This window comes from Cygnus olor, chromosome 2 (genome assembly GCF_009769625.2).
Source record: "Cygnus olor isolate bCygOlo1 chromosome 2, bCygOlo1.pri.v2, whole genome shotgun sequence".
NCBI classification, from domain to species: Eukaryota; Metazoa; Chordata; class Aves; order Anseriformes; family Anatidae; genus Cygnus; species Cygnus olor.
The window spans coordinates 124,396,825-124,423,404 of record NC_049170.1 but is presented as its reverse complement, the minus strand read 5'-3'; the positions used below and the strand labels follow the sequence as shown (position 1 = coordinate 124,423,404).

General features: G+C 44.8%; 2 protein-coding genes across 8 annotated transcripts; both read right to left on the bottom strand.

Annotated features, from left to right (window-relative positions):
- Nucleotides 1–604: 604 nt before the first annotated feature.
- On the bottom strand, nucleotides 605–22,825 carry ADHFE1 (alcohol dehydrogenase iron containing 1). Of its 7 annotated transcripts, none has more exons than XR_005816487.1 (15): nucleotides 20,833–20,949; nucleotides 20,555–20,592; nucleotides 18,209–18,252; nucleotides 17,990–18,043; nucleotides 16,012–16,166; nucleotides 15,658–15,854; nucleotides 15,224–15,301; nucleotides 14,012–14,117; nucleotides 12,618–12,770; nucleotides 11,384–11,482; nucleotides 10,335–10,413; nucleotides 10,093–10,189; nucleotides 6,840–6,997; nucleotides 3,105–5,511; nucleotides 605–2,516 (listed from the first exon to the last, which is right to left on the bottom strand). XR_005816487.1 is itself a non-coding variant. In XM_040545792.1 (15 exons), the coding sequence occupies exons 4-14, from the start codon at nucleotides 18,041–18,043 to the stop codon at nucleotides 3,150–3,152; spliced, it is 1,260 nt and encodes a 419-aa protein (XP_040401726.1). In that variant the 5' UTR covers nucleotides 18,209–18,252; nucleotides 20,555–20,592; nucleotides 21,099–22,825; the 3' UTR covers nucleotides 605–2,516; nucleotides 3,105–3,149. The 7 variants fall into 7 exon arrangements, 4 of the variants coding, with proteins under 4 accessions (XP_040401726.1, XP_040401724.1, XP_040401727.1 ...); XM_040545792.1 differs by lacking the exon at nucleotides 20,833–20,949 and adding an exon at nucleotides 21,099–22,825 and having other exon boundaries at nucleotides 3,105–3,233; XM_040545790.1 differs by having other exon boundaries at nucleotides 3,105–3,233; nucleotides 20,833–20,948.
- Nucleotides 22,826–22,966: 141 nt separating this feature from the next.
- On the bottom strand, nucleotides 22,967–24,210 carry RRS1 (ribosome biogenesis regulator 1 homolog). The gene has a single exon (XM_040545795.1). It carries the CDS (start codon nucleotides 24,193–24,195, stop codon nucleotides 23,098–23,100), a length of 1,098 nt encoding a protein of 365 aa, XP_040401729.1. The 5' UTR covers nucleotides 24,196–24,210; the 3' UTR covers nucleotides 22,967–23,097.
- Nucleotides 24,211–26,580: the final 2,370 nt, after the last annotated feature.

Below are 26,580 nucleotides of genomic sequence, written 5' to 3'. Positions count from 1 at the left end.
GACTCCTGCTTTAACCAAAAGGAGTCCCTGGAGTCTCCTCAAACCATTCTTCTGTCATGACTGAATAGCCCCTATTTACGCTTCCTCGAAACCTATTAAAAAAACCATGGTCTAGATAAACTTGGCATTTGTTCTTCATATAAAGACTGACAAATCCCTTTATGTAGTTATAAGGCAGAAAGTAAGACTGACTCCTCAAGGAAGGGGAGGAAATCAATCACACCCTAGCGCTAACAAGCATGCTATACAAGGATTGTAGTGCTGTCATGAAATATGTAATATTTCTTAAAACTACATATTGACTATGCAGAGTAAGGTGTACAGAAAGCTTCTTCAAGGTTCAGAGAAGTGCAGTGCAGCAGTTGGGCTGCTTTTATTTCTGAAACTTCTCTAACATTCATCTCAGTTGTTACCCCCAATGCAATGGCTTTGCGTACTGCTCAGTACACCAAGCAAACATCTTGGCTGGAAGAGTCACTACGCACTGCGAAGCTAACAAATGCTTATCTTCTCTGGATGGTTTTGGTTCGTACTTTAAAAGATTGAAGTTAACACGACAGAGTTAAATGCTGCTGTCAAAGACTTCCAAACAAGCTTGTGTTTATGGCAAGTACAATACTATTTATTATTTGGATTTCAGTATCATCTCAAGGTGGTAACAGATGCATCACGGAGGCCTTTAGTAACAGGGCAGTAACAAGTCACGCATGGAACAAGTCGCTCAGACATGCCCAACCACCACAATTTCACCCCCCTTCGTCCCCTCAAACACCACGTTCACATACACAAAACAGACATGTTCAAAGATACAGGTATATTTGATCAACTAGATTTCTCAGTACAGAATAGTTTAGTTAGATAATACACACACACACACAAACCCTTATTCAGTTGTGAATTAAACTACCAATGCTCAGAATAGGACAGGAGCCAGGACATGACTCCTTGTCAAACCATCATTATTTGAAAGACAGCTCTGCAGGGTGGCTTGAACTCCTTTGATTTTGCTCAGAAAACTGCCAGGAAAAGACATGTCCCCTTCTTACAGTACCAGGTGCTTAAGCTGGGTTAGGTATAGTATCAGAGCCTTTGTCTCATCCACAAAACATGGAGAAAACCTATTACATCAGAACGGGTTGTAAGGCTTAGCTTAGAAATTAGCAAGAGCTCTGGGTTACCCGAGTATATGAAGTTTAGTGTGAGGTTCTATCAGTTGAAAATGCAGCCTGCTAGTAACTGCCACAGCAGCATAAACAGCAAATAAAAAGTGTGCTGGAGTGAAATATCCTACATTCCTAAGTAGCCCATCAAAGTGCTCTGGTGCAGTAATGAAACCCATGTGCTGCTCAGTTCCCCAGAACTTTCCAAACGCAGCACTGCTGCCATGAATTAGGCTCCTAGAAAAAAAAAATCTCTCTTCAGGGTTGCTACCACAGTCTGGAGAAAGGTAGGAGCGAAAAGATGAAACAGAGCAAAATATTATACACAAAAGGGTTTGACAAGAAGTTTTTTTTTCCCCCAAATATGGCAACTTTGCATAATAAAATAAAATGAATCCCTCACCCCTTGCTATTATGAAGGCACTCTTCGTGATAGAGGTTCCTCCAAGCAATTTCAGCACAGGACAAGATTAAGGACATGGAAAATAGATGTGCTTTCCAGAACAGGCTGAGGCATTTTGGCAGTGCAGTCCCTATGGCCACCAAACCCACTCTATGGTAAAGAAGAAAATCTCTGGTATCCAATCAGTATCCATCCACCTACTTCAATTTAACATTAAACCAGACCCAACGCCAGCATCCAGGACACATCTGTATTTTTAGATAGATCTTTTTAGATTCCAGGTTAGCATTAATCTTATCAGACCAACACAAAAGCACAAAGGTGTGCATATAGAGCCTTCTGCTTCGGCTGGGTGACTGCAGAACTGCTCCCTTCCCAGCAGGTTATGGGGTTCTTCTTGCATTTGTCTTGTGCTGTGCTCACTGCATGAATCTGGTGCTGAAAGGGTCCAACATGAAGCAGAATCTGATTTAAATGAACTGCACACGCAACCGTGTGCACTTTTTTTTTTAAAAAATAAAGAAAAATAGTATTAAAATTTTAGTTTCATTTCTCCCTTTCCCACTTCCCCTTCTCAGTTGACAGTCAACCAGCTGGTTAACTGCTCCGAACGTGCACCCTCATTCCCACGTCTAACCAGCCCTCCCAGCGGGGCACAGTGCAGCCATATGCTACACCACCACTTTTTCATACTGAACCACAGCCTACTGCCACTTCATTAGGCTGGTGGCTGCGCTCTGAGCGACAGCACCTGCAGGAGTTCAGCAGAAGCGATCACTTCGCACATACAGTTGATAGCTTCCTTCCACAGAACACAGCAGGAAAAGGGAGCGGTTTTCTCCACGGAGACAAAATGACCGTGATGGATGATATCTTGCTGTTACGTGGTTCCTGTTGAGGGTGCAAGCATGCTTTACTCTGGTTTGCTCCTCCTATGAATACTTCATATATATCTTGAAAGGAAAGACAAATATTGGAAAAAACATTTCAAAAATTTAACCTAAAGCAAAATCTCAGAAAGCCTTGTCCAAACATAGTTTCTTTTGTTTTGTTTGTTTTTTAATCAAACAACAACAAACGACCTCCCTTCAATAGCCTTCTTGGTGAAGCAAGAGGGTAAGAAGATGACAAAGTGGAATACAATACAGCAGATTGACATTTTCCACAAGGGAACTCCCCCTCCCTAATTAAAAATGACCCCAGTTATTTCTTAAATAGCACGACTTATTAACAAAATTATAAACAATTTAAATAAAAAGCACATTTTGTAAAATGCCCTGCAAAAACCAGTTTTCACTTTTGACCATCTCTAAAGCACCAGCAAGCCTTCAGTAAAGCTAGATGTCTGATTCAGCTTGCATGCAAGTAATACTACTGGCTACTGAGCAAGGAAAAACACAATCAAGTCTTCACTTCAAAGTACTGTTAGTTAACGATGAATTACTTGATCTTTTGGCAGTGCGCAACGGAACAGAAGCGGAGGACACCCAAGTTCTTCCATTCTCTAAACAAATTCAACCCCCCTCTCTGTAAGAAATTACCTTTGTGTTATAAAAGGGCACACTTTTCTGAGCAAAATGTTTAAGCTAATAAAGCTTCATGGAAGCCTCAAAGAGGGCAGATAAGTCTTCTTCTGTTTGGGGACGTGGTGACAGTTTAGTCACTCTCTCCTGCAAGACCAAAGAAAAACCAGATTAGAGAAGGTTGCCAATAAATTGAATCAAAGAGCAGCTAACTGTGCAGCTCAACTGTGCGCTCATGTCCTTCGCAGAGAATAACAAGGTTTTGCAAATAAGTAATCAAGTAATTAAGGTTGAAGCATCATCAACTGTACTGTACTTTCAATAATATACTAGCTGCAACAGCTTATAATTAAACACACAGAAGGAGGATTAAAAAGCAGTTCACTTGCAAAGCCGAGTACTTCAAACACGGGTCTTGCCAGGCACAGATGTAGGTACGCTGGGGGCAGCGTTCTGGGAATACAGTCCATTTTAAATTCATTTGCCAGCATTGGAACTAGGAACGTAATTTTTAGGCACTGAGATTTTCAAAATACAATCTCTCTCAAAGGCCAGGAAGCCCAGTAGATGGGGAGAATAAACAGTGTGTGCAGCTCAGGCTCCAGAGAAGAGACACCAAAGGAAGGTAGTGAAGCTGCTTGATATATAGCTGGACACCTTGGAGCAAGAACAGAAAATAATTAGGTTTGGTTTTAATCTGGCCTGTGATTCACCAGAGTTTTCAGATGTGTAAGTCCCACTGACTGAAATGAAACTCAGCTGTACGCTTCACCGTTCTGTTTGACAGAAATAACTACAGAGGCAGGGATTGCAATTGCGGAAAGCCCCCACGCTGGTCAGGGTGGGGAGCTGTGATTGTGTACGGATTCAGGTATTGCAGAAATATGACACGGCTCCACTTAGCTGAAACAGCCTAACATGAATGCACTTGTAGTGTTATGATCAGTAACTTCATGCAACAACCAATGAATTTACCATTTACTGAAGTATTGGGGAGATTTACAAACACCTGCAAAGACAGATGCCCACACCGGGAACGCATTGTGCCTCGGCAAAGCAGCCTCTACGTGAATGCTGTTACTTTCCAAGACAGCTCCTCCTCCTACAACCTGTTTCTACGTCTCCCTGGTGGAAGAGGCTGTCCCTGTAAACGCTCTGATTTGTTTTTCCCCTTTTTCCACCTGTGACACAGCGGACGTCATTTGCTACGGGGCTTGCCTCGCACACGGGGTCGGATGCCAGGGAGGGAGTGCCTCCAGCCCCCAGCATCTGGGGGAGGCTCAGCAAAAGCAAAAGGCAGAGCTCACACCGCTGCCGCAGCTGCTCCGCTTCCCCCTGTGCCCACAGGGCTGTGATTTGCCGAGCAGCCGGATGTGGCCGCAAAGCGAGAGCACCACGCTGTGAAGTTCATCTGTGGATATCGGGCGGGCACGGAGAGGAAGTCACCTCAGAGACGTTCACAGTTCATAACCAGCACGATTAGCACGGCCTGCGATGAGTCCGAGAAGCGCAGCTTTGTGCAGACAACTTCCTGTGCAATAGGGACTTTGCAGGTACCAGCTGCAACAACTGAATGAAACCTTGCCTCATCTCTGATCGGCACGGCTGTACACACAGATCCAGCCAAGGAAATGGCTCAGATTCTTCCGTGCAGTTTTGAAAACAAATGGAGAATTCAAACAGCACCAGGACAAAAAGGCATGTTGCTTTTTTCAGACTCCCAATACATGGTAACTCAGAGCTCAAATACTCAGTAAATTCATCAGGCTTAAACCAGGATGCTTTGGGCCAAACTGCAGTTTTGCAACCCTGTGTTACCTGTAAAGTCCCACGGGGTGACGGGGGACGATCATCACCCTGACAGACCACAGCATTTCCCAGCAACAGCAGCAGGATGCTCCCTCCACACGGCAGCTCGACACAGAGGCACCAGCGCTGCCCCCACACAAGCCTGCTGTTATGTGCTGATGCCTAGACAGCAAGGCCCTGGCTCCTCCGGTCTGACTCAGTAAATTCTGGTGTAATGCCAAGAATGAGCAACTTTGTGCTCATCGGTGGTTCAGCCACGCTGCGGCTGCCTCTGGTATGGTTGCAGGGGGTGGGTGGGCTGGAGGGCCGGCCTGCTGCCATCGCTCATTATCAGCCTTCCTCATCTCCCCCCTGAAACCCATGCACCTTTTTGGCCTTGGGACATGATCTTTGCCAGACTCACTACCCTGTTGTGAATAGAATCAATTTCAACCGACTCATTTAAAAAGAAAAACAAAATCCTATTTTAACTTCAGGTACGAAGGTTTGTCCCAGCATAGCTCCAACCCCGCAGCGTGAAGTACACCTTGCTGATTTGTTGTGTTAGCAGCATCAGCCTGCAGCATGCTGCCTTGCCGACACGAGTGGGTGGCTGCTGTGTTCTGAAGAAAACTTACTGAAAGATGAAAAGAAAATAAATATATCAAAGACTGACCTGTATGGACTACCTCTGTAGGTAATGGACTGTTAAGGAATACTAATACGTTCCCAGTATGGTACAAATATACAAAATGAGGTTTGAGAAACTACTAAGTCATCTCATTTTACACAGTACAATTAATCACCAATGCAGTGAGATGACAGTAAATGAATTAAAAGTCCATTTGAGATAAGCTAACAAAAAAACCCACAACAAATAAAACCTTCAATGTCCAGCTAAAGAAACTTCCCCCTCTCTTAGCTACACAAAACATGCCTTCAGTGAGATGTTGTGCTTGTGCTGCCCCAAAATAAATGTTTTAAAGACAACATTCTATGAAAACAAACCTCCAAAATGCCCCATAACAATTTATGTGCATAACCTATTTGATGCGTACTCTGACACTCCCTCTTCCTGGCTTTACCACTTGATCCCAAGTAGTTGCATCTTTGGGTCTCATTTTCTCAGGTGTAAAATAGGAATATTATTATTTACCTTCTACTGTAAGTAGCTCTGAGATTTATCCATGAGAACTAGACATGATAAGAGATACTGCTGTAAGAAGCGATTAACTTTTCAGCCTGCAAAATTTTAATTTTCACCATATTGTTTATCTCCCTTGCTATTTGGTGGAAATAAATCCTGAATAGACAGAGCACTCCATAGCACATGAATTGAGCTGTCTTTTTACAAGGAAGACACCGCATTTTGCTTTTGGTGTGGCGTGTTGCTTTTTGCAGTGTCTTTGTGAGTGCTGAAACAATAAAGGGTATTACAAGTTTAAACTACACCGTCCCAGGGGACCTTATTTCAAATTCTGATGGGGGTCAATGGAACAAAAAAGCCATCTGTGGAAAAAAAATGCAACTTCTCAGTACGGAAAAGTTTATTGCAAAGTCAGCTTCACCATTCTTACCAAATAGTGCTTGGTATTAAGGCTTTATCTTTAACCCATCCTGCACATACAACTAACAGAGATATTTAAGAGAAAACAGTTTATTCTACCAAGACCAAAGCTCTGTGAAAACCATCCCCTTTTTTAAAAACTTGAAGCTTAAAAAATGCCCCCAACCTAGCCATTCTTTCTGGACCCATGCAAAGAACAGACTGCAGCATGCACACCATCTCACTGAAAATAAAAACTTAAACCGTGTAGCGAGAAGAACAGTTGACTATACCTTACTTTCTCCATTGTGTTTTCGTGTAGGACTATAAATAACATTTGCTTGAAAAGAAAGCCTTCTGTTTTTTAAAAAATCTGCTCTATTTTATTCAACAAGGAAAACTTTTACTTTCTGTCTTACCTGAGGCAGAGTGCCTTTGACTAATGCGGGGATGTCTGCTTTAGAATAACCAATTGCAGCTAAGCCATCATCAACATTCAGATCAAATAGGAATTTCCGGAGCGTGTCTGCCAAAATAAACCCCGCATCTTTGATTCTGGCAGTGCGGATGTCAGCTCCTAAAATAAGACATAATGCCTTGACTGTAGGGTGGAGAGAGAGGAGGAAGCCTGTTCTGGACTTAATTTAATCATAATATCAGCTGAATACATATCCATACATAACAGTCACTGCCCTAAAAGCAACATGAAGTAAAAAGAGGAATCAGTCTTCATTTTACAGTTGGGGTAATTTCTAAAAGGTGAAATAAAACAAGATCAGGAGAAGCAGGTAACCACTGCCAGAAATACTAACTGCCACATGGAGTTAACTTCCTTTCCCTCTGTGCTTCCAGGGAGAAGCACTTCTCAGTCTGACTAACTGCTGGGAGGAAAGAAGCTAACACATGAACGTCAGTGTTAGTTATTTTTTATGGACAGCGTGCCAGATGCTACCTTTATTTTAAGGCCTTGAGTTTGCTGACATCTAGAGGACATGGAAACCAGCGACCAAATAATTTTCTACTTACTCTGTTAATTACACGTTCAAAGAGAGGACTAGAGTGCAGAGGCTGAGAAAGACAGGAGCTGGCAGGGCAGTGGTTTAACGGGTTAAATAAATCCTACAGTTTGAATATGTGCTTGCTTGTGTAGGACAACGCAGAACTGAAGAGGAGGAATTGCTATCTTTGAAACATCCACTTAACAGCAACGAAAGCTTCAATATAAAATGAAAGATTATCAGTATTCCTTACAGAATAGCTTGCTCCCCCTTCTTCAATGAATGGTCAAGAATTTATTAAAAAAATAATAAAAAAACCCCGCACATCCATATAGAAGATGGAGCTTCCTCCTCCCTGTGATTTCTCTGCAAAGCAAGCTGAGCCAAATTTGTTCTCTGCATAACCTCAGTGATGTTACACAAGAACTATGCTGGGCCCAAGAACCATACTGAGAGATGAGTAAGAGCACGACACAGCTACGGGAGAAATATTTTCTGTGATCCTCCTGCGGTTCAGTGTAGCATGCACGGGTGACTAAGCAAACAGGAGACCAACAAACTCATTCGAGGAGCTCGGATATTTGGGTAGTAAGAGGGGCAGTACTGTGGCAGAGACTGTCAGGGAGCAATTGGTAAATAACACGACCGAGTACTGTATGCGGACTGATGCTGTGGGGATTATGACATGCTACCTGAGTTCAATTGTAGAGGAGTAACTGGGAAATAAAGGTGATCCAGTATCTTCAGACAGTAAAGTGAAAAGGGAAAGGGAGTGGGGGAAAAAAAAGGACAAAAAAAGGTTCTGTTACTTTCTTTTTGCTCAGCCTAAAGGACAAATTAGTCACTGACTGCACTCAGAACATTTCTGGCCACACACACACCTATTTCAACTGTTAAAGAATCCACCCGAGGAGGTATTAAGCTTTTTCTGGCTGTACCCAAATTCACAGCTGTACATACACACAACATAACTATTTAGTAATCTTCTCCACATTATAAAATAGCTCCTCAGTCACTGCATCTGGCAACATGACAGCTTTGAATCAGCTACTGGAGTCAGTTGGATTCCAGACTTGAATCAAGAGTAAACACCCCAGGTGGGAATTAATAAGTTCATTTCCATGTGACATCTTTTCAGCAGGGACACTTTACAGCAAGGCAGACGCTAACATAGCTTAAATTTCTATTGAGAATATTAATGGAGCTTTTAGAAGCAGAATTTATGGCAGCTGTTCAAACCACAAAACCTAAAGGAACTACTTTTCAACAACGAGTTTTAAAATCAGGGAGCCAGAGATCAAACTCTCCGATACGCTATGCAGGCCAGTTATCTGACAACAGCCTACTTTCTGTGAGCTGTACGCTATTGCTGCAGGAACACAGACATTTTGTAGCTTAGTCTCTCTCTCCAGCTAGGTTGTGTTCTGTTTGTGACCACAGGCAGGACTGCAGGAGGACGGCTGAACAAATCTCATAACCAAAAATAATAAAATAATCTGAACTCTCCCCCAATCTATTTTTTTCCGGAGCATGTTTTACATTCTCCGCAATACGACTGTGATATTTTCACTGTCTATACAGGAGTCTTTGCTGAAAAGCACAGTGCTTTCAGACCACATACACAGGGAAGCCATACACATGGCTGGACTGCTGTGACTTGCAGGCAGGCGGCTGACCATACAAGGGATTGAGTACAAATTTTCCAAATACCAGGAGAGTTGCTCTACCCACTTGCTCTCTGCTGTCTACGCTGCTGTGCACGTGACTGTGATTGCTCACTCCTCAAGATAGAGAGCACGGGTATTAGCAGCAGTTTAGCTGCAACACAGGATCGAGTGCAGGCAGAAAAGCTGGCCTTAGATATAAATAAATCAGCCCACAGGAGAGCCATGCTGTCACAGCTAGACCGCTAACAGCTCCAGGACTACGTCACTGAGAGCTAGTTTGCTATACATAGCCGTGCTGGGGGTGCAGTGAGATGTATCCTATCTCCAGGACATCTTCCAGCAAAGGGCTGCACAGATTTACAAGCCACTGTACGAAACGGTAATCTCGGAGTGTGTTGTCAGCTTGCAGCATGTACTTTCATTCTGGTAAGGAGCAGAAAAGGCTGCTTCTGAGCCATCGCAGATGTGTCCACGGAACAGCTACTCTGTGCTTTCCCTTGGTATCAGCCACTGAGAAATTCCATCACCTACAGATAATCTAATCCACTATCTTACGCCTACATTAGAAGGACGGAAAGCCACAGTTATTGTTTGCCTTGGAAAAGGAGCAGGAGTGATCCAGAACATCACTCTGTCCTAATTCACTGCAACAGCAGGGGATTTGTCAGGCGAAACGCTTTCTTTCTGCAAACAGATGCAACTGAGCATTGGTTTATTTTACGGTATCCGCTTTAAAGTAACATCGCTCCACAAAGCACCAAGAGATTTTAATCACAGTTACGCTCTCCTGATTTGTAAGATATTTAGTTAATTTCAGCTCTCCAGTTTCTAGTCAAGAAGCACAATTCTCCAGCTTGCTTCTTTAATTACATAGTCTTTTTTTAATTTTTTTTTTAATTTAAAACCTCTGCAACAACTATGATTGCTTCCACACGTTTCTTCCCCTCCCCAAAAGACGTTTTGCAACAAATTCAGTATACATGAGCAATATTCATAGAGATTCCTACCTAGTATCTCTGCAGCTTCCAAGTGCCGCTCAGGATGTACCTGTGCTGTGAAAGCAAACACTGCTGGGGATGTCAGCACCACAGAAAGGCCATGTGGCTGGAAAAAAACAGACAAACAAACAAAAAAAACCCACATTAACAGCACATCTACTTGTAACTTCAATGTGCTTTAATGCTCAGCAATGTGAGATAACAGAGAACTGAGGTGTACGATAGGGAAACAAAGACAAACCAAGTTTTACCACTAAAGAGTGATCCACGTTATAATCCTTTGGTTTATAAGTTTTCACCAAACCAGAAATAGGGTAGGACATTCCATGGCTGGAACAGACAGTAAAGAGAAAGTGGTTAGGGCAGCTCGCCTGGTATTTGGAAAATGTGTGTTCGATCCCCTGTGTGGTCAGCCTTCTCTGTGCAAGTCTCTTGGATACAGAAACACAAAAAGTATTTAGGTACAGATACAGCACGGATACTGGGGACAGACAACTCTCATCCTCTGCACATTAGTGACCTCGCTGTAAAAACAGCGAGAGTAAGCAGCTCCTTACTTTGAGAGTGTGAAGTTATATACTCTACTGACTGGACTGAAAGATGCTCAGATACTAAAGTACTGTAGACGTGCCAGAAATAACAAAATCTGCATTCCCACCTGATCACGCTGCATGAGAAAAATAAACAGTAATTTTAAAGTATAATTAAAGAGTGGATTTGCTCAAACAAAAGAAATGAAAGGAAGGTCTCTGAAGAGAATGACTGCTAATAACTTTCCCACATAATGCAGGCTTCAGCTTTGCTTCTCTGAGACTTCCACCCCTATGAAGATAGATTGGATTGTAATATTAATTACAGCTCATTTCAACCTGCTGAATGCCCACCCCACAGGCAGACTCTGCCAATTGCCTTGGTTCAGGAATGGCACAAGATTACCTCAGTGCTGTCTGACTGCAGAACAGCTGGCACGGAATTCAACATTTTAACTGCCCTTGATGCTTCTTTTTCCAATTATGGTTTTTACTTGTATGGTCAAGGAAGGTAAAGAAGGCCACGTTTTGGAATTTTCATGGGATTTGATTTGAGTATCCCAGGCCAGAATACACAATCTTCATACACATAAATGCCAAGAGCCTATTAATTTCTCACAACATATGGCCCTCCCTGTGATAAGGGGCAACGCAGGTCAGGCTACACTGTCCTGTACCCAGGAAAGGAGGCAGCAATGTCTTTGACAATCCGAAACAAGCACTGGGCTAGAGGCTGACCTCAGAAGGGATTAACATTTTCCTGTACTCACCAGAGATGAACACCAGCGTTGCCAAAGCCAATACCAGCAAAAGCACTTGCTAGGTGCATGTTGGCTCTTGCTTCACGGTCTTCAGGGTTTCTGATGGCTCTGCACACCATGGAGACAACGGTACCAGCAAATTCACGATGGAGAAGGGAGAAAGGAGAGCAACTTTTTACTTGGGCAGATAATGATAGGACAAGGGATAACGGCTTTAAAGTAAAAGAGGGGAGGTTTAGATTAGAGGTTAGGAGGAAATTCTTCACTGAGGGCGGTGAGGCCCTGGCACAGGTTGCCCAGAGAAGCTGTGGATGCCCCATCCCTGGGGGTGTTCAAGGCCAGGCTGGATGGGGCTTTGGGCAACCTGGTCTGGTGGGAGGTGTCCCTACTAATTCTGCTAATGAGCTTTGGCAACCTCACGAACAGATCCTAGATCACTCCAGCACCCATTGAGATTCATGAGAAAGCTGGTCTGAACCCCACCATCCGTGTAGGAAGAGGATAGGTTAGGCTTCCTTGCCGTCCTACACGTCAGGCTGCTTATGTAGTTTTACAACATGGAGAAAGTCTCAGGAACAGATTCCACAGAACAACAAAAAAAACTACTTTGACTGGCTAGGTACTGTAAAAAGTCTTTAAGAAAGTAATATATTGATCTTTAACATAAATGCACATAGTATACAAAACCTGTATACAGACAAAAACATAACTGGTAAGGATCAAAGTCAACTCCCAGTTAAGCCAAAACTTAATCTAAATTGAAAGTCTTCTAAGTATTAACTAGTTTTCAGCAAAAGTATAACTTCACACATTTTTAAGTGATTGTGGTCATCTTCTTGATGGAGCTATTTGCATATTTGTTTGCAATGAAAGACACAGAAATGACACCAGCAATATTTCATTCAATCTGTTGCATATTCCTCTTATACTGTCATAGAAAGACAATTCTTCAAAAATATATGAGTGCTGCTCCCATATTAACTGATCAGCTTGAAATTCTTTTAACTGAGGACTTCGGAAGTAGATCCACAGAGGCATTAAAAAGATACCTCTACAAGACAACCCAGTAATCCTAATCCTACTTTCAATTTTATTTGATAAACATTTTGTTTTATTCAAGAGAAATTCAGGGTAGAAAATGAAAGCTTAATGCATTGCTTCAACCTAAAACTCAGGTTCGAAGTTCTTTTGGGGCACTGAAGACTGACCATACTGGGAGGGGAGCGGCTGTTAAATATATTACCTTTTCAAATATTTAGCCACAATGCGCAGAGCATGAAGAGCCCAGATGTCGCTGATGGGGTTGCTGCCTTGGTAAGCTGGCCTGTTGATTGGATTGGAAGGGCAGGGACTGCGCATCTTGTAAGGAAGAGCGGTGTATGACTCGAGAGCGTGGCTAAAAGAAAGATGAAAAATGAATTATTTAAGTGGGAGAGCTCCCATTTGCTGCTCTGCTACCCTTTGAGTAAAGGTTCTCCTTATTTACTTCTGGTGTTTAGCCAAAAAGAGAAACACAATCTCATAGGCAATTGGGAGAATGCTGGGCGGACACCTCCAGAGCACTTAGCTCTCCAACAGACACACCGAATGCAGTCCCAACACAGCCACAATCTATCATGCCATGCCTAAAATTAGTTTGGATGAATTGGCATTTTGGTCTGCAATGCTTTTCAACGAAGAGCACTGTGCATCTGCAGTGGGTGCATTTCTTCTCCGTAGGACAGGAACCTTACGAGGCTCTAGCACTAGGTGCACAGTAAGACAGCCTCCTTTTAAAAGTATGGACCTTTCAAAAATTACACGGAGGATATTCAAGCTAAGTGGAAGTGCCAACAATCTTATCTCCCAGATACTCATAAACCTGGCTACACAGAGCAGGAGCACTGCCTACGCTGCTACGCTTTGATGTTTGTCTACAAACCATTTTCATTTATAAATAAATGCCTAAATTCCATTACAAACATTGTGTTTCAGAATAATTCACCAAGCTTGAGAAAACTGCACAGTTTCATTATGCATCTACTACTCTAACACACACAGCACCCAGAAGGAAAGCAAGCTCTGGCCCTCAGAATAGAAATTTCCATGCATTTTGTGCAGGTAAAAGCTGTAGGTTAAAGCTGAAGATAATTTTGTGCCAAGTGAAAAGCACATTATAAGAGAGGTACTGAAGATGGTCATATTGGGGCTAAAACCTGTCAGCAGCCCACAGGTCTTCAAAAGGTTTGTTTGACAGATCATGGCTTTTATTAGAAAATCCTTGTCCTCTATTCCTTGCCATGCCTGACAACTGTGATAAATGCTGTCACAGTTGTGATTAATCATCTACTTGATCTCTTAAAAAAAGGACACCCGGACTCTCTTCCCTGACAGCAACCATTTTGGAAGCAAATGGTTTCTCCAGTTCTGCAAGAACATTAAAATGTCTGCAAATGAGTGATTTTTGCCCGTGCTTTCTGAGGGAGGTAATGCAGTTAAGTAAGAGGAATGTAGAACAGAGATCACCTTAACAAGAACAGCAGAGGAGGAGAAAAGATCATCATTTTCTACTCCTAAAATATATTTTTTCTACAGTCATCACAGTAAAAATACAAAAACTATAATAAAATCAAGCAGTAGCCTACGCAGAGAACTCACCAAAGCACATCAAAGCCACTGTTGGCCACTATTCGCTCTGGCATAGACAGCGTGTGTAAAGGATCAATGATGCCCAGCGTTGGCTTAATGGCTCTTGAAGCAATACCTGCAAAATATGGGAAGAAACTGAGTTTAATTTTTTTTTTTGCAACAAAATTGGACAGCAAAAGCTTAATGTTCAATAGGTAAGGAAGGCAAATGATTTGAAAATATGAAGAGAAAAGCAAAGGGAGAGAAGGGAGAGTAAGTATCTATGAATCTAACTCTTATTGATGAAGTCCCTGTAACAGAATTTTTGGATTTGAGACTGTTGCCTGGAGTGAATTCCACCAGACAACGTTCTTCCTCTGGCTGTCACTCTCCCCGAGCAGCCTGACTTTCAAAATGTCTGTGCAGAATGGCATTTGCAACACCATTCTTAAATTAGCGTCTCGTGCGGACATCTCTGTGAATCAGAGGACAAGAGTGGCTTGTTTCTACAACAAATTACTGTTGCTAATTGCTGTCTTCAGCATCTATAACAACTGTGCCTTCACATGTGGTTAAGGTGGCACAGATGTAGCCTTGAGAGAGAGAGAGATACAGACAGACAGATTGACTACATAGAGACCACAAAACTCTGAGCTACAGTCACAACTACCGTAGACTGCATAACGTATAAAACCCACCCAATCTGAAGTAAAACCTCAAAATAGCTATGAAGCTTAAGATGACATTTTAGCTGTAATCCTTATTGTCCAGGGATGAAAAGGTCAGAGGAAGACAGTGCCCCTCACTTGCACAGCATCTCAGGCCTGAGGTTTCAGAAGTCAGGAAAAGGAACATTTGGTTGCAATTACACAACAAAGAAACATAATTCTTAAAAACAGAAAGAAAAATACAGAGGAAATAAGGAACAGTTGGTTGACCCTGAATGTAAGTAGAAATTTCCTTTGCCATTAACATTTTCTGCTATTTAAGGACTTGAAAGATTTTAGTTTCCTGTTTTGCCTTCAAACTATAATCCACTATATTACACAGGCATTTCATTATGTTAATATGCTATAAATTTAATTTGAGGAGGAAACCTTTAAGCTCTTCAAATTTGTCTGTGGCAGTTGAATCAAATGAATTGACATCTGCAATGGCATGCAGTATTCCTTTTTTCAGGGCAGGAAAATAATGAAGACATTGGGGGAAAAAATATCTTGAATAGAAGACAAAAAATCTCACCAGTTTTTACTTTTAGTTCTTTGAAGTCAAAAATGGCAACACCAGTGGTTTCGCTTCCAGTTCCAGCTGTTGTGGGAACTTAAAAAGAAGAATGGGGATAGTAACAAATACTAAGTAATATATAACAACACAGAATAAAGAAAAACAATAATAATGGCACCAGAAATACAGGATCTGGGAAATCTTGGAGGTATCCCTGATCCAAAGCCAACAGGTCAAAAGAAACAGCCCCTTTGATTGCTTTTCTCTGTAAAAGGAGTCCAACTTGGCTAAAAAAGACAAACTAATGACAAAACCTGTGAAGTAAGCAGCAAACTTGCTGCCGAATACAACTAGAGGAAAAGTAAGCCCAAAAGGAAGGTGAAAAGGTCAGGGTGAACTCTGACTCTTCTCCTCCTGCCCCTCACTCCCTACACACACCTCTGCTGCTTTACCTGCAATGTGTGGCTTAAGGGGCACGGTGACAGGCTTCCCCTTCCCAATGGGAGCGTTGACATAATCCAAGAAGTCTGACGTGGGGCTGGAGGCGTACAGGTTGGCAGCTTTGCAGGTGTCTATTACAGACCCGCCTCCAACAGCAACATAGGCATCAAACTCCCCCTTTTTAGCAAATTCAATGGCATCCAGGAAACTTGGAAAACAGGAAAAGCTTTTCAATCACTCAGGAGGAAAACAGCACACAGAGAAATTGACTATTAAGACCAGTGTATAGGTCACAGGCAAAGAGGTGTTGATACAGCCACAGAGCCTGCGTGCCACTTTGAGAAATGTGCTGTCAGAAGTAGTACCTTTGGTCTGTCGGCTCCACCCGGACTTCATCATACATCTGAAAGTTTACACCATATTTTGCCAAGGAATTCAATACTGCATTTACAGGAGGGAGTTGGGAGAGGTTTTTATCTGTCATCAGACAAACTCTTTGAGCACCCAGATTCTTCAGGTCCTACAATAACAATTAAATTACAACACAAACAACTGGTGTAAAATCATATGCTTAACTATTTAAATTCTAATCCCAATCAACTGAATTATTTAATAAAAAACCCTAAGAAGTTTTGTACTATAAGACTTTTGAAACGGCATCAGCTAAAGAAAAAAGAGGGTTCACCCATACGTACAGGACGCAGACAATAATATAAACTATAAAGCTGTCAAACGTCTATAGCTGAAGTCTTATAACAGAAGTGTATTGAGTTTACCTGGTGAGGTTTTGGTAGCAGGAGGGCTGCAGGGGTGGCCTCTGGGAGCAGAGCCCAGCAGCCGCCCCATGGCAGATCAGAGCCAGGGGACCCGTGCTGGAGCAGTTTGCTCCTGGGGGATGGACCCCGTGGTACGGAGCCATATGGGAGCAGTTGTTGAAGAGCTGCTGCCTGTGGGCAGCCCCCGCAGGCTCAGTTCGGGAAGGACGGCATCCCGTGGGAGGGACCCCACGTGGAGCAGGGGCAGAGAGGGACCGTGAAGGAGCGGCGGAGATGAAGCGTCAGGGACTGACCGCAGCCCCCATTCCCCGTTTCCCTGCACCGCTCGGGGGGAGGAAGTGGAAGAGGGTGGATGGCGGAAGGTGTTTTTAATTTGCTTTTAGTTTCTCACTGCTCTAGTCTGTTAGTAAGTAATAGGCAATAAATTTCATTAATCTCCCTACATTGAGTATGTTTTGCCCATGACAGTAATTGTTGAGCGATCTCCCTGTTCTTCAGCCCTTGAGCCCTTTCCATTGTATTTTCTCCCTTCTTCCTTTGAGGAGGGGGAGGGAGAGCACGGTTGTGGTGGAGTTTAGCTGCCCAGCAGGGTGAAACCACCACAAGCAGAAAACTAATGATAAAGATGTCAAGTGACAACCACGTGGAACTGCCTAAGACTGCATTAAAATGTAAAATATTTTTGGGCTATTTTTTTCCCTACACAATTCCTGTGACATAAAAAGGCCTTTCCATACTAGGTCTTCCCTAGCTGCCTGCCAAAGCACAGCATTAATAACTAGAAAATGTAACACTGAATATTAATTTGTTGTTGAAAAAAAATATTTAAAATAAGGTAGCAAAAAGAAGACAAATAATATTACATCCTAACCTTTGCTAAATTAATTGTTGTAATAGCTAGAGGTGTAATTTAAATAATCTCAGTATTGTTTAAAGGTAGAAGTTCTGTCTAACTTTTCATTTACTATCTGACCATTAATCTGCTTCACACGTATGCAAATAAAGAGAACTATTAACTCCATAAATGCTAAGCAGCCACAAAACATACAAAAAAAAAAAAGATAAAGGCAAACTAGAACAATGTACTCAGATGAATCACCCCACACTGCTGAAACACAAATTCCACGCCTTCACAGTGCAAACTCAGAGCTCAACTAATATCCATCTAATTTAATGGAAAGTCTTTGATTCGTTTTAATAAGCGCTGGAAGAGGCATGATACTGAAAAAATCCTGTTGAGTCACTGTGATTCAAAATTTTTTGAATTCAATTCCCTGTCAAGTATCGCTGCGTAATCATAGCAAATCATCAATGATCTAATTATCCAGCGCTGCATGTCATGCGGTCACTTACACCACAGCAACGCTGATGTAACACGCTTCTGTTCGGTACCCAACAGTATTTTCCAACCTTTTCACACTGCTGTGTATGACTAGACAGACAGCAAAGCAGCGGAGGTTCAGACACACTATATAAAAGCTTTCCTCTTTTAAACAGATTGATAGCACCAGCAGTCCTTTAGAAAGTAAGTTTTCACCAGTGAGGGATTTACATTACAGAAGCTTACCATGCCAATCTCTTTAGTAACTCCTTCTCCATAGCGGATGTTTGAAACGGCCATCTGCAAAATAAAGAACACATTCTTCTGGAAAAAATGAAGAAATGGCATCAAGTCCCAAACAGCCACAGTGAAACTTAAATATTTACTAATGTAAGCACTTGTTAGATGCCATATTTGAAAGAATACATTACTTTAAAATCATATAAAGTTTATTATTAAATCTACCTCAAATGCATAGTCTGTATTTCCCAGGGTAGCATGTTCAGGAACTGGAATAAAAATTAAACAGTAAAATTAGGGAATAAAAAGTGACTTCATTCTCTATCACAATATTACATGTGACACATTTCTTTGCTTTTAAAATCACTAACACATTTGCACAGGTCATCTTGGCTTGTCTGGGTAACACTTACCATTTTTGTCTTTAGTTGTTTGTGAGATTAAATGACCTAAATACTTATTTTGATTCGTACGATTCAGCAAAAAATGGTGTTTTTTCCTTCCTTCAATAATTCTTTCCTATAAAAACTGAGTAAGTTAACAGGAAATTTGCATGAGAATTTACAATGTATAAAAATATTTATGTATATACAATAAATACATAGAACTGAGTATCTGCAGAGCATGCAGGATACTCCATATCATTTGGGAGTTGTTACAAATGTGTAGAGGCTACACGATAACCTTCAGAACAACTTTTATGACAAAAACAAGAGATATTCTCTATGTATCAGGATTGCAAACACTTCTGTACATGTAAAAATAATTCTGGCAGGAGCTTATGCTGCTTTTTACTTCTGACTAGTCCTGAACTTGCAGGTGTATCCGAACTGCTCGCTTGAAAATTAAGAAACTGCATGCATTGCTAATAACAAATAGGGCTTTAACAAGAACTGATGATGCTATCAACTTTATTTAGTAGAAGAAAATACTTGTAAGGATAGTACTTCACTCATATCTTCTCTTTGCCACGTCATTCTTGCATGAATTTTCACAGATCTCTAGTTCTTGCATATCCTGATTTTGTCACAAAGTGAAACAAACAGCATCAACTGAAACAGCCCATTCTTCTCCAAGAAAGGATCAGATGAGGCGTTCTGCTCTTCCTGCTGAAGTCATGCCTTCTGTCTGTTATATTAATTGAAAAAATGTGATTTGGATTCAGATCCAATGAGTGAAGCCATGATAATGAGTCTTACAGACACTCTGGGGTGCACTGAAGCACTGACCCACGACAGTAACAGATAGATGTATTAAAATCCTTTATGTGCTTTCTATTCAAGCCCAGGCCAGCTGCTATCAGCTCTTTCATTGCCATCTCTTGCCAGGCTGTACATGTTTGACCTCTCCTGGAGTCTAAGTCTGCTGTACCCTCAGTCATTAATTTGACAGGCTAAAAACATGTCCAAGCGATTTACTCTCTTGCTTTCTGATGAAATAATAGGTGCCCTGCTGTTATTTTCTTGAGCCAAAATTAACTTACAGGAAGAATTTTACTGAGTTCAAAACCTGCATTATTTACTACAACACTGTCAAGAAACACAATGAATTTTTTTTTTCTAACTGTTAAGCCAATTCCCATTATTTAGACACCTACAGAACTACTATCATCTTGCTACTTTATACGATCAATTTCTGCTTAAAACTTATAGGGTATTCTTAATTAAGATTTCTAGTTAAGATTTCTAGTTACAGGGTCTTATTTTGAATTGACTGAGGAGGTCATCAAGCAGACAACCAGAAAAATGAGATTCGATTTCTCAGCTGTGCTATTGTTGTGCTGTATGATGGTCTTGAGCAAAATAAACATCTGAACATATCAGCTTTTCCACAGCTAAGATGGCAATGATAATTCTTTAAAAAGTGTCTTCAGTAAAGCAGATGAAACTAAAGCCTCTCAGAACCACTCATTATTGAAATTATGGCCCTGAACACCCATTTTTATAGAAACCATCCCTATTGTATCTTTTAGGTACCTTTGCAGTATTAAGAGTGAAACATGTGGGATGTATTAAAAGATTAAGAGCACCTGTAAACTATTCTGCTGGACACCCTACAGTCAAAGCAACCAGAAGCTCCTCCAAGGGCACCTCCGTCACCAGCAGAGCTCCTCTGCTCACTCCCAAACCCTGACCAAAACAAGCCACATCCTCCGGGCTGGCTGCACAAAAAGCTTGAGGAGATTCCACTCCCCGAGATAACACACGCCTTTGCGCACGGCTTCTTTTTATTCACAGCAATCCTGTTTCTTTTCTAGTGTAACAGATACATGTATTTTCCCTGCAAATGCAGATGTGGAGATGGTTTGGGTGATGGCAGGACCAGCAGAAACCACAGTTTCTGACTGCCTGTCTGTGATGGGAAGGAAGGCCAGGATGTGCTAGTTGTGGCTGATGTGGAGACACAGGCCCTCTCCAACAAAAATCTTTATTATTATGTCGTTATTTTTGTGTTTATGTACTTACAGTTGCAAAATAAGAGGCTCCTTACCTGCTTACCTTATGCTTTGAACTGTTTGCTACCTGTTACACGCTGCCTCTAACTACGTCAAAGACACGAATTAAACCTTACCTCGGGAATACGTGTGGCAGTGACTCGGGCACCGACACCTAGATAAAAGAGAAGAGAAAAAAGTCAGGTTTAAAAGGACAAACTCCGATGTTTCCCTGCCCGGGAGCCTCCCGCCCGCTCCCTCACAACCCGCGGGCGGAGGCCGCCACCGTGCGGCCACGGCGGGACCGAGCCTCGGGGGGCGAAGCGGCCCCACCAGCAGCCGGGCACCGGGGGGGAGACCGGGGGGGAGACCGGGGGGAGGCCGGGGCAAGCGGCGGGGCCCGTCCCCGACTCACGCGGCCCGCTGGAGCTGCCGCAGGAGTCGGGCGGCCCGCTCCCGCCCGGCCGCCATGGCTGCGGGGCCGGCCGGGGGGGGCGGGCCGGGCCGGGCCCTGCCCTGCTCCAGCCGAGGGGCCTGAGGCGGGGGGGAGGTCTGCTCATCGCAGAGCACTTAAAAATGACGTCTGTCGGCGACAGTCAGGCCCACAGAAACACGATTTTGGGTAATTCTTGTTTCCTGTAGGTGAAAATTATGTGAGGTACTTGCATAGAAATCATGAACCTGCGCGACACAGCTTCGGGCTGCACGCGTCAGAAGCACGAGATAACCAGGGGTGGCACACAGCTCTTGTGCCGGTCCCTACATCAGAGAACAGAATTGCCTCAAGGACCGTCTGTTTTAACAAAAATACCGGCTTCACACTGTCCTAATTCAGCTCCCGCAATGAATGCTCTTAAACATCTGGTGCGTAACTGCAACATTCAACTGATACTTGCTTTACGAGCATCAGCAGATGAAAGGGCCTTAAAAATTACATGGAAGACACTGAGCCAGTAAAGGCTCTTGCTACAAGTGGCTGATGTTAGCACAGCCCTTCCTCTTCCCAAACCCAGGCAAGCTCAGCTCCCTGCACAGGTGGGGTGAAGTTGGTGCCCATGCAGCCAGTGCTAACTGCTTAAAAACCCGCACCCTCTCAAAGTTTTTGAATCTGTATACAGTCACGTTGGAGTTTCAGGAAGTGAGAGCACCCAGCAAGCTGTCTACATCTCTGTTGTGAATACATAACCACTTCTGAAAATTCATACTTTCCAGAATTTTAATGAAGAAATCCTTAGGTTTGGAAAGCTCACCACTAACACAGCAGCATGAAATACTTAAAGGGAAGTCACAGGGAGGAGAGAAAACAGTGCCATCTAGTTGAGCAGGTACAAGACGTCCTCTGGAAATGCCAGGAAAATTGGAGGTCTGGAACATTTCCTGCCATTTCCAAGAGCTTTTTGCACTGCTATGCCTAGCTACTTTTGCTGAACACCTGATTTCTGTGGGCTGTGTCCATGTGAGCTACAGGATGCACGGGAGGTGAAGAATGCATCCTTTGCAAAGTTGATAGATTCAGCACAGTACTTGACCCATTAATGTCACTCAAATTCCTCCAGCACTTACTCCTTCTGTCCTCCTCAGTAGTCTTAACACATTGAGCTTTACTTTTTTTTTTTTTTGGTCATGTTGCCATCTTACTGAACTTCTACAGAATGAGAAAATAATTGTTAATTAATCAAGCTTTTTCAAAAACCTTGCAGCAAAATGGTATTATTAACAATTTACAAGTTTACTACTTGAAAGCTTGAAAACTTCATCTACTTGAAATTACTGGAACTCATTTTACTCCCCCTCATGCCAGGAAGGGCTCCATAAAATGTCTTCCTTCTTGGAGCTAGGCCACATACTGGGACAACAAGTTTTATTTTTTAGTTCAAATGTATGGGAGACACTACAAAGTTCAAGAGAAACAGAAGTCCTAGATCATTTCTAGTAAATGATCTGTTTGGTAAAGAAAAACAGAAGGAAAAAATAAAGAAAAAAAACTAGAGAAACTAAATAAAAACTATTTTTAGAAAATGATCTATTACTATTAAGTTAATAGGAGTTTATAAGGTTTTAGCCTACTATTCAAAAGGTTTGACTTTTTTGTTCAATAAACAGAACTCTATGAAGTCTCTGCAATTTCTTAGGCTCCACAATGAGTCTTCCAGTAAGTTTTCATGTTCCCCTTGTAACTGAGCCTGAATACGAGTTGAGCAGCAGTTCCCTTACAGAGCAAGAGCTCCCGCTGGGCCACTTACCCAGAGCGGAGAGCTTTGTCTTTTAACTGCACCTGTCTGCACACACCATTCCTCAATCACAACACGGGTTACAGCCCTGCAGCTGGGCACACCCCCCACCCCAGCTAGCTGAGGACTCACTCAGCCAGGGAATTTGCTCGCCCTGCCAGGAATGCTGCTGCAGCCACGGCCAGCCATGAAGCTGGTACCCGGCCACCCCCCGAAGCCCCCAGCCCAGGGAGCACTTGGGTACCCCACGAGCTCCCCCTGGATGGAGCACACCGCCCTCCTCAACTGCCACCTGAGAGCCAAACACAGGCCATTTTAGAAAAACCGGAGCACGTTTATTGACAGCGAGGTGTGGGAGCAGCACACAGGGCAGGTGGCTGACACCAGCAGTCCCTTCGTGCCCCTCAGCAGGCACCCCCAGCCTGTGACACAGTCCCCCAGTCCCTGCCTCAAGCCTTCTTCCTCTTGCCGCCTCCAGGGCGCTGCTGCCGCCGGGCCCCGCTCTTCTTGCCACCGCGGCCAGGCCGCTGCTGCTGCCGGCGGCCGCGCTTCCCACGCTGCCCCCGCTTCTTGCCCTTGGCAGAGGCGGCCTCGGCATCCTCCTCGCGGAGCTGCTTGTTGACAGCGCGGGTGATGTCGAGAGCCGGCTTCTTGCTGTTCATGGTCCGCAGCAGTTCCAGCTGCCTCCCGCGCTCGGCCGCCAGGTCGCCCAGCACCGGCTGGAAGCGCCGCTTCTTGCCGCCGCGGCCTCGGGGGGGCAGCTCTGCCGGCTCCTTGGGCAGCCGGGGCTGGAAGCGGCCGAGCGAGGCGGTGGAGACGCGGGCGACACGGGCGGCCAGGCCCAGCTCCTCGCGGCTCTGGTGGCCGGTGGGGTGCAGCGGCGGGGCGGGGACGGCGGTGGCGGCGCGGTGAGCGCGGGCCAGGTTGCGCAGGCGGTTGAACTCGTTGCGGGCCACCCGCTCCCGCTTCTCCTGCCGCTTCTTGGCGAACTGGTCCTCCTCCGGGTCGGCGCCCGCCGGCACCTCCACCAGCCAGGAGCGGGCCGGGTCTCCGCCCGCCCGCCGGTACCCCCAGCGCCTCCGCCACTCCTTGGCCTGCTCGTCCCACACCAGCGAGCTCCGCTTGCGCCGCCGGATGCCCTTGAGGCGGGCGAACTGCTCCCAACGGGTCGGCGGCCGCGGGCGCGGCAGCGGCTTCTCGCGGGGCAGGCGGCAGGAGGGCTCGGGCAGGCGGGCCACCAGCGGCCCCGCCGCCCCGCCGGCCCGCTCGGCCGGCAGCGCCCAGAGCCGCGCCACCAGCAGCTGCGCGTTGTCCCGGGCCAGCGCCCGCAGCACCGCCTCCCGCCGCGGCCCGGCCCCGCGCAGCCCCGCCGCCGGCGGCGGGTTGGGGTCGAGCGCCAGCAGGTTGCCCAGGTCGAACTCCAGCTCCAGCTCCTTCTCCACCGACACGCCCCGGGGCTGCGGCGGCGGCGGCTGCGGCTCCCCCGGCAGCGCCTCCCCCGCCGCCGCCGCCGCCAGCAGCTCCTCCACACGCACCGCCGCCGCCATTTTGCGCCCTGGAAACGGAAGAGAAGCCACTAAACGTCAGTGCGACGGAAGTGCCCCGCCCCGCTGCCTGCCGGGAGTTGTAGTCCTGAGAGTTGTAGTCCTGAGGGTCGTAGTCCTGTAGGCTGGGAGGGCTGGGGGAGCGGGGCATGCTGGGAAGTGTAGTCTGCGCGGCTGGCCTTGGCCTCTCGGGGGGGGGGGGGGGGGCGTTACTCCCTGCAGGGCGCCTGCACCGCTTGTGCCCGTTATTTACCGTTGTTTAATCACCACCACACTGTAATGGCGTTGGGCTCCCTCAGTGAACACCGCAGGCGTGCAGGCTTCCCAGTGAGGCCTGTGAAATCCCCAGCGAGCTGCCCCACACTCCTCCACCCAAACCCCTTGCCCGTCATCATGCACAGGGCTGAGGCAGCAGCGCTGGAAGGGGATGGCGTGGAAGGGGCTAAGCCAAAGTGTGCTCGCCTGCTGTCTGCAGCACGTAGGGCTGCTGCTGCTGCCATGTACAGGGTGCCCAGGGCGAGCAAACGGGGCCTCGCAGCTCTCCCTGCCACTGCACGTGGTGTGCTGGCATTCCAACAGCAAGCAGGTTTAAGCCTCATGAACACGAATATATATATCATAACACATTGTTCATATTGGTTTAAGCCTCATAAACACACAGAATCATAGAATCACAGAATCATCTGGGTTGGAAGAGACCTCCAAGATCACCGAGTCCAACCTCTGACCTAACACTAACAAGTCCTCCACTAAACCACATCACTAAGCTCTACATCTGAACGTCTTTTAAAGACCCCCAGGGATGGTGACTCAACCACTTCCCTGGGCAGCCCATTCCAATGCCTAACAACCCTTTCCGTAAAGAAGTTCTTCCCAATATCCAACCTAAACCTCCCCTGGCTCAACTTTAGCCCATTCCTCCTCATCCTGTCACCAGGCACGTGGGAGAATAGATCAACCCCCACCTCGCTACAGCCTCCTTTAAGGTACCTGTAGAACATGCGCAGGGCTGAGGCAGCAGTGATGGAAGGGGATGGCACTGAGAGGGCAAAGCCAAAGTGTGCTCTCCTGCTGTCTGCAGCACGTAGGGCCATGGCCACTGCCATGTGCATGGTGCCCAGGGTGAGCAAACGGGGCCTCACAGCTCTCCCTGCCACTGCTCGTGGTGTGCTCGCATTCCAACAGCAAGCAGGTTTAAGCCTCATGAACACGAATATATATATCATAACACATTGTTCATATTGGTTTAAGCCTCGTAAACACATATATATACATCATAGCATGTTGTTTATAGCTGAAAGTTGCCTCTGCAGAGCCGTGTCTGCAAGTGCTAGCAGCTGTACCAAAATTCAAGCCCTCTACCAGCTCTGCTCAGACCTACACGTGCCCTGTGGGCAAGTCTCCCTGTAGAGGAGGGAGGAGAGGACAGCGTTAGGACAGCAGTATCACCTGGCAGATGTCTCCTCAGGCATCATGATAAGTGAGGTGATCGGATGATACTGCATACACCCAAAGGTCAGCTGGGTCAAAGATACCTCCATACTATTTTTAAACAAATGAGCCGTGGAGGAATCCTTTTATAGCTATACGGTGATTTGGCTTCTGTGGCCATGACATTTCGAGCTGATCCCGGGTGCCCTTAAAACAAGCTCATGGTAGCATTGAACTGCAGCCAAGGAAAGTGGTGGGAGTTTTTATATGAGAGACAATTTTCTGCTAAGTTAAATCACATCTCTACCTTTACATTATGTCCAGAGTGATGGAAACAGTTCTGGCACAGTAGTGTTTTGGGATGAAAATAAATTGCTTGGCTTGTAAACGGGGATGAACATCTTTATAACTATGATAAAGTCTTACTTTTTTTTCCCTGAGTCAACAGTTACGAATATGATTCATATACCATGGAACAGCAGGTTCTCTATGCGTTTCAAGGCAGATCCGATGGCATAGACCGTTTCCCCATTTACCACAAGATGGCATCGCACTGGAAACTGTTTCGTTCTTTCCTGGACGGCTCATGCTTTCACGTGGAAATACAGAAAAAAAAAAACAAACAAACTTTAAAGACAGGTCTTCGAAGAGATGTACATGCACTATGAGATTGGATTTAGGCGTATATTTATACTTTTGAGAAGCATAAAGTCCATCGTTTTGGAAGTCTGGTCAATATCTTTACACTGATCCCTGCACTATCCTGAGTTTTATTCTTAAGCAGTTAGCTCTTTGAGTTCTTCAGTTTGTATTTGCACAGAGCCCAAAAGCCTTCAGGTAGGTGACTAGGTCTAGAAGGATTTAACTGGTAGTATTTATTACACTTCCAGACATGCCTTGAGAGTTTGTGATTACTGTGTATCACTATAACAGCAGAAGGAGCACGTACTACCAATT

Excerpts from the sequence above, each read along its gene's own strand:
- ADHFE1 (XM_040545790.1), bottom strand. The coding sequence starts at position 20,888 with ATGGCGGCCGGGCGGGAGCGGGCCGCCCGACTCCTGCGGCAGCTCCAG. Across the intron at positions 18,253-20,554 it reads CTGCCACACGTATTCCCGAG|TTCCTGAACATGCTACCCTG; the intron begins GTAAGGTTTAAT and ends TTTTTATTCCAG. Across the intron at positions 12,771-14,011 it reads AGTGGCTTTGATGTGCTTTG|CCACGCTCTCGAGTCATACA; the intron begins GTGAGTTCTCTG and ends TCTTTCTTTTAG.
- RRS1 (XM_040545795.1), bottom strand. The coding sequence starts at position 24,195 with ATGGCGGCGGCGGTGCGTGTGGAGGAGCTGCTGGCGGCGGCGGCGGCG.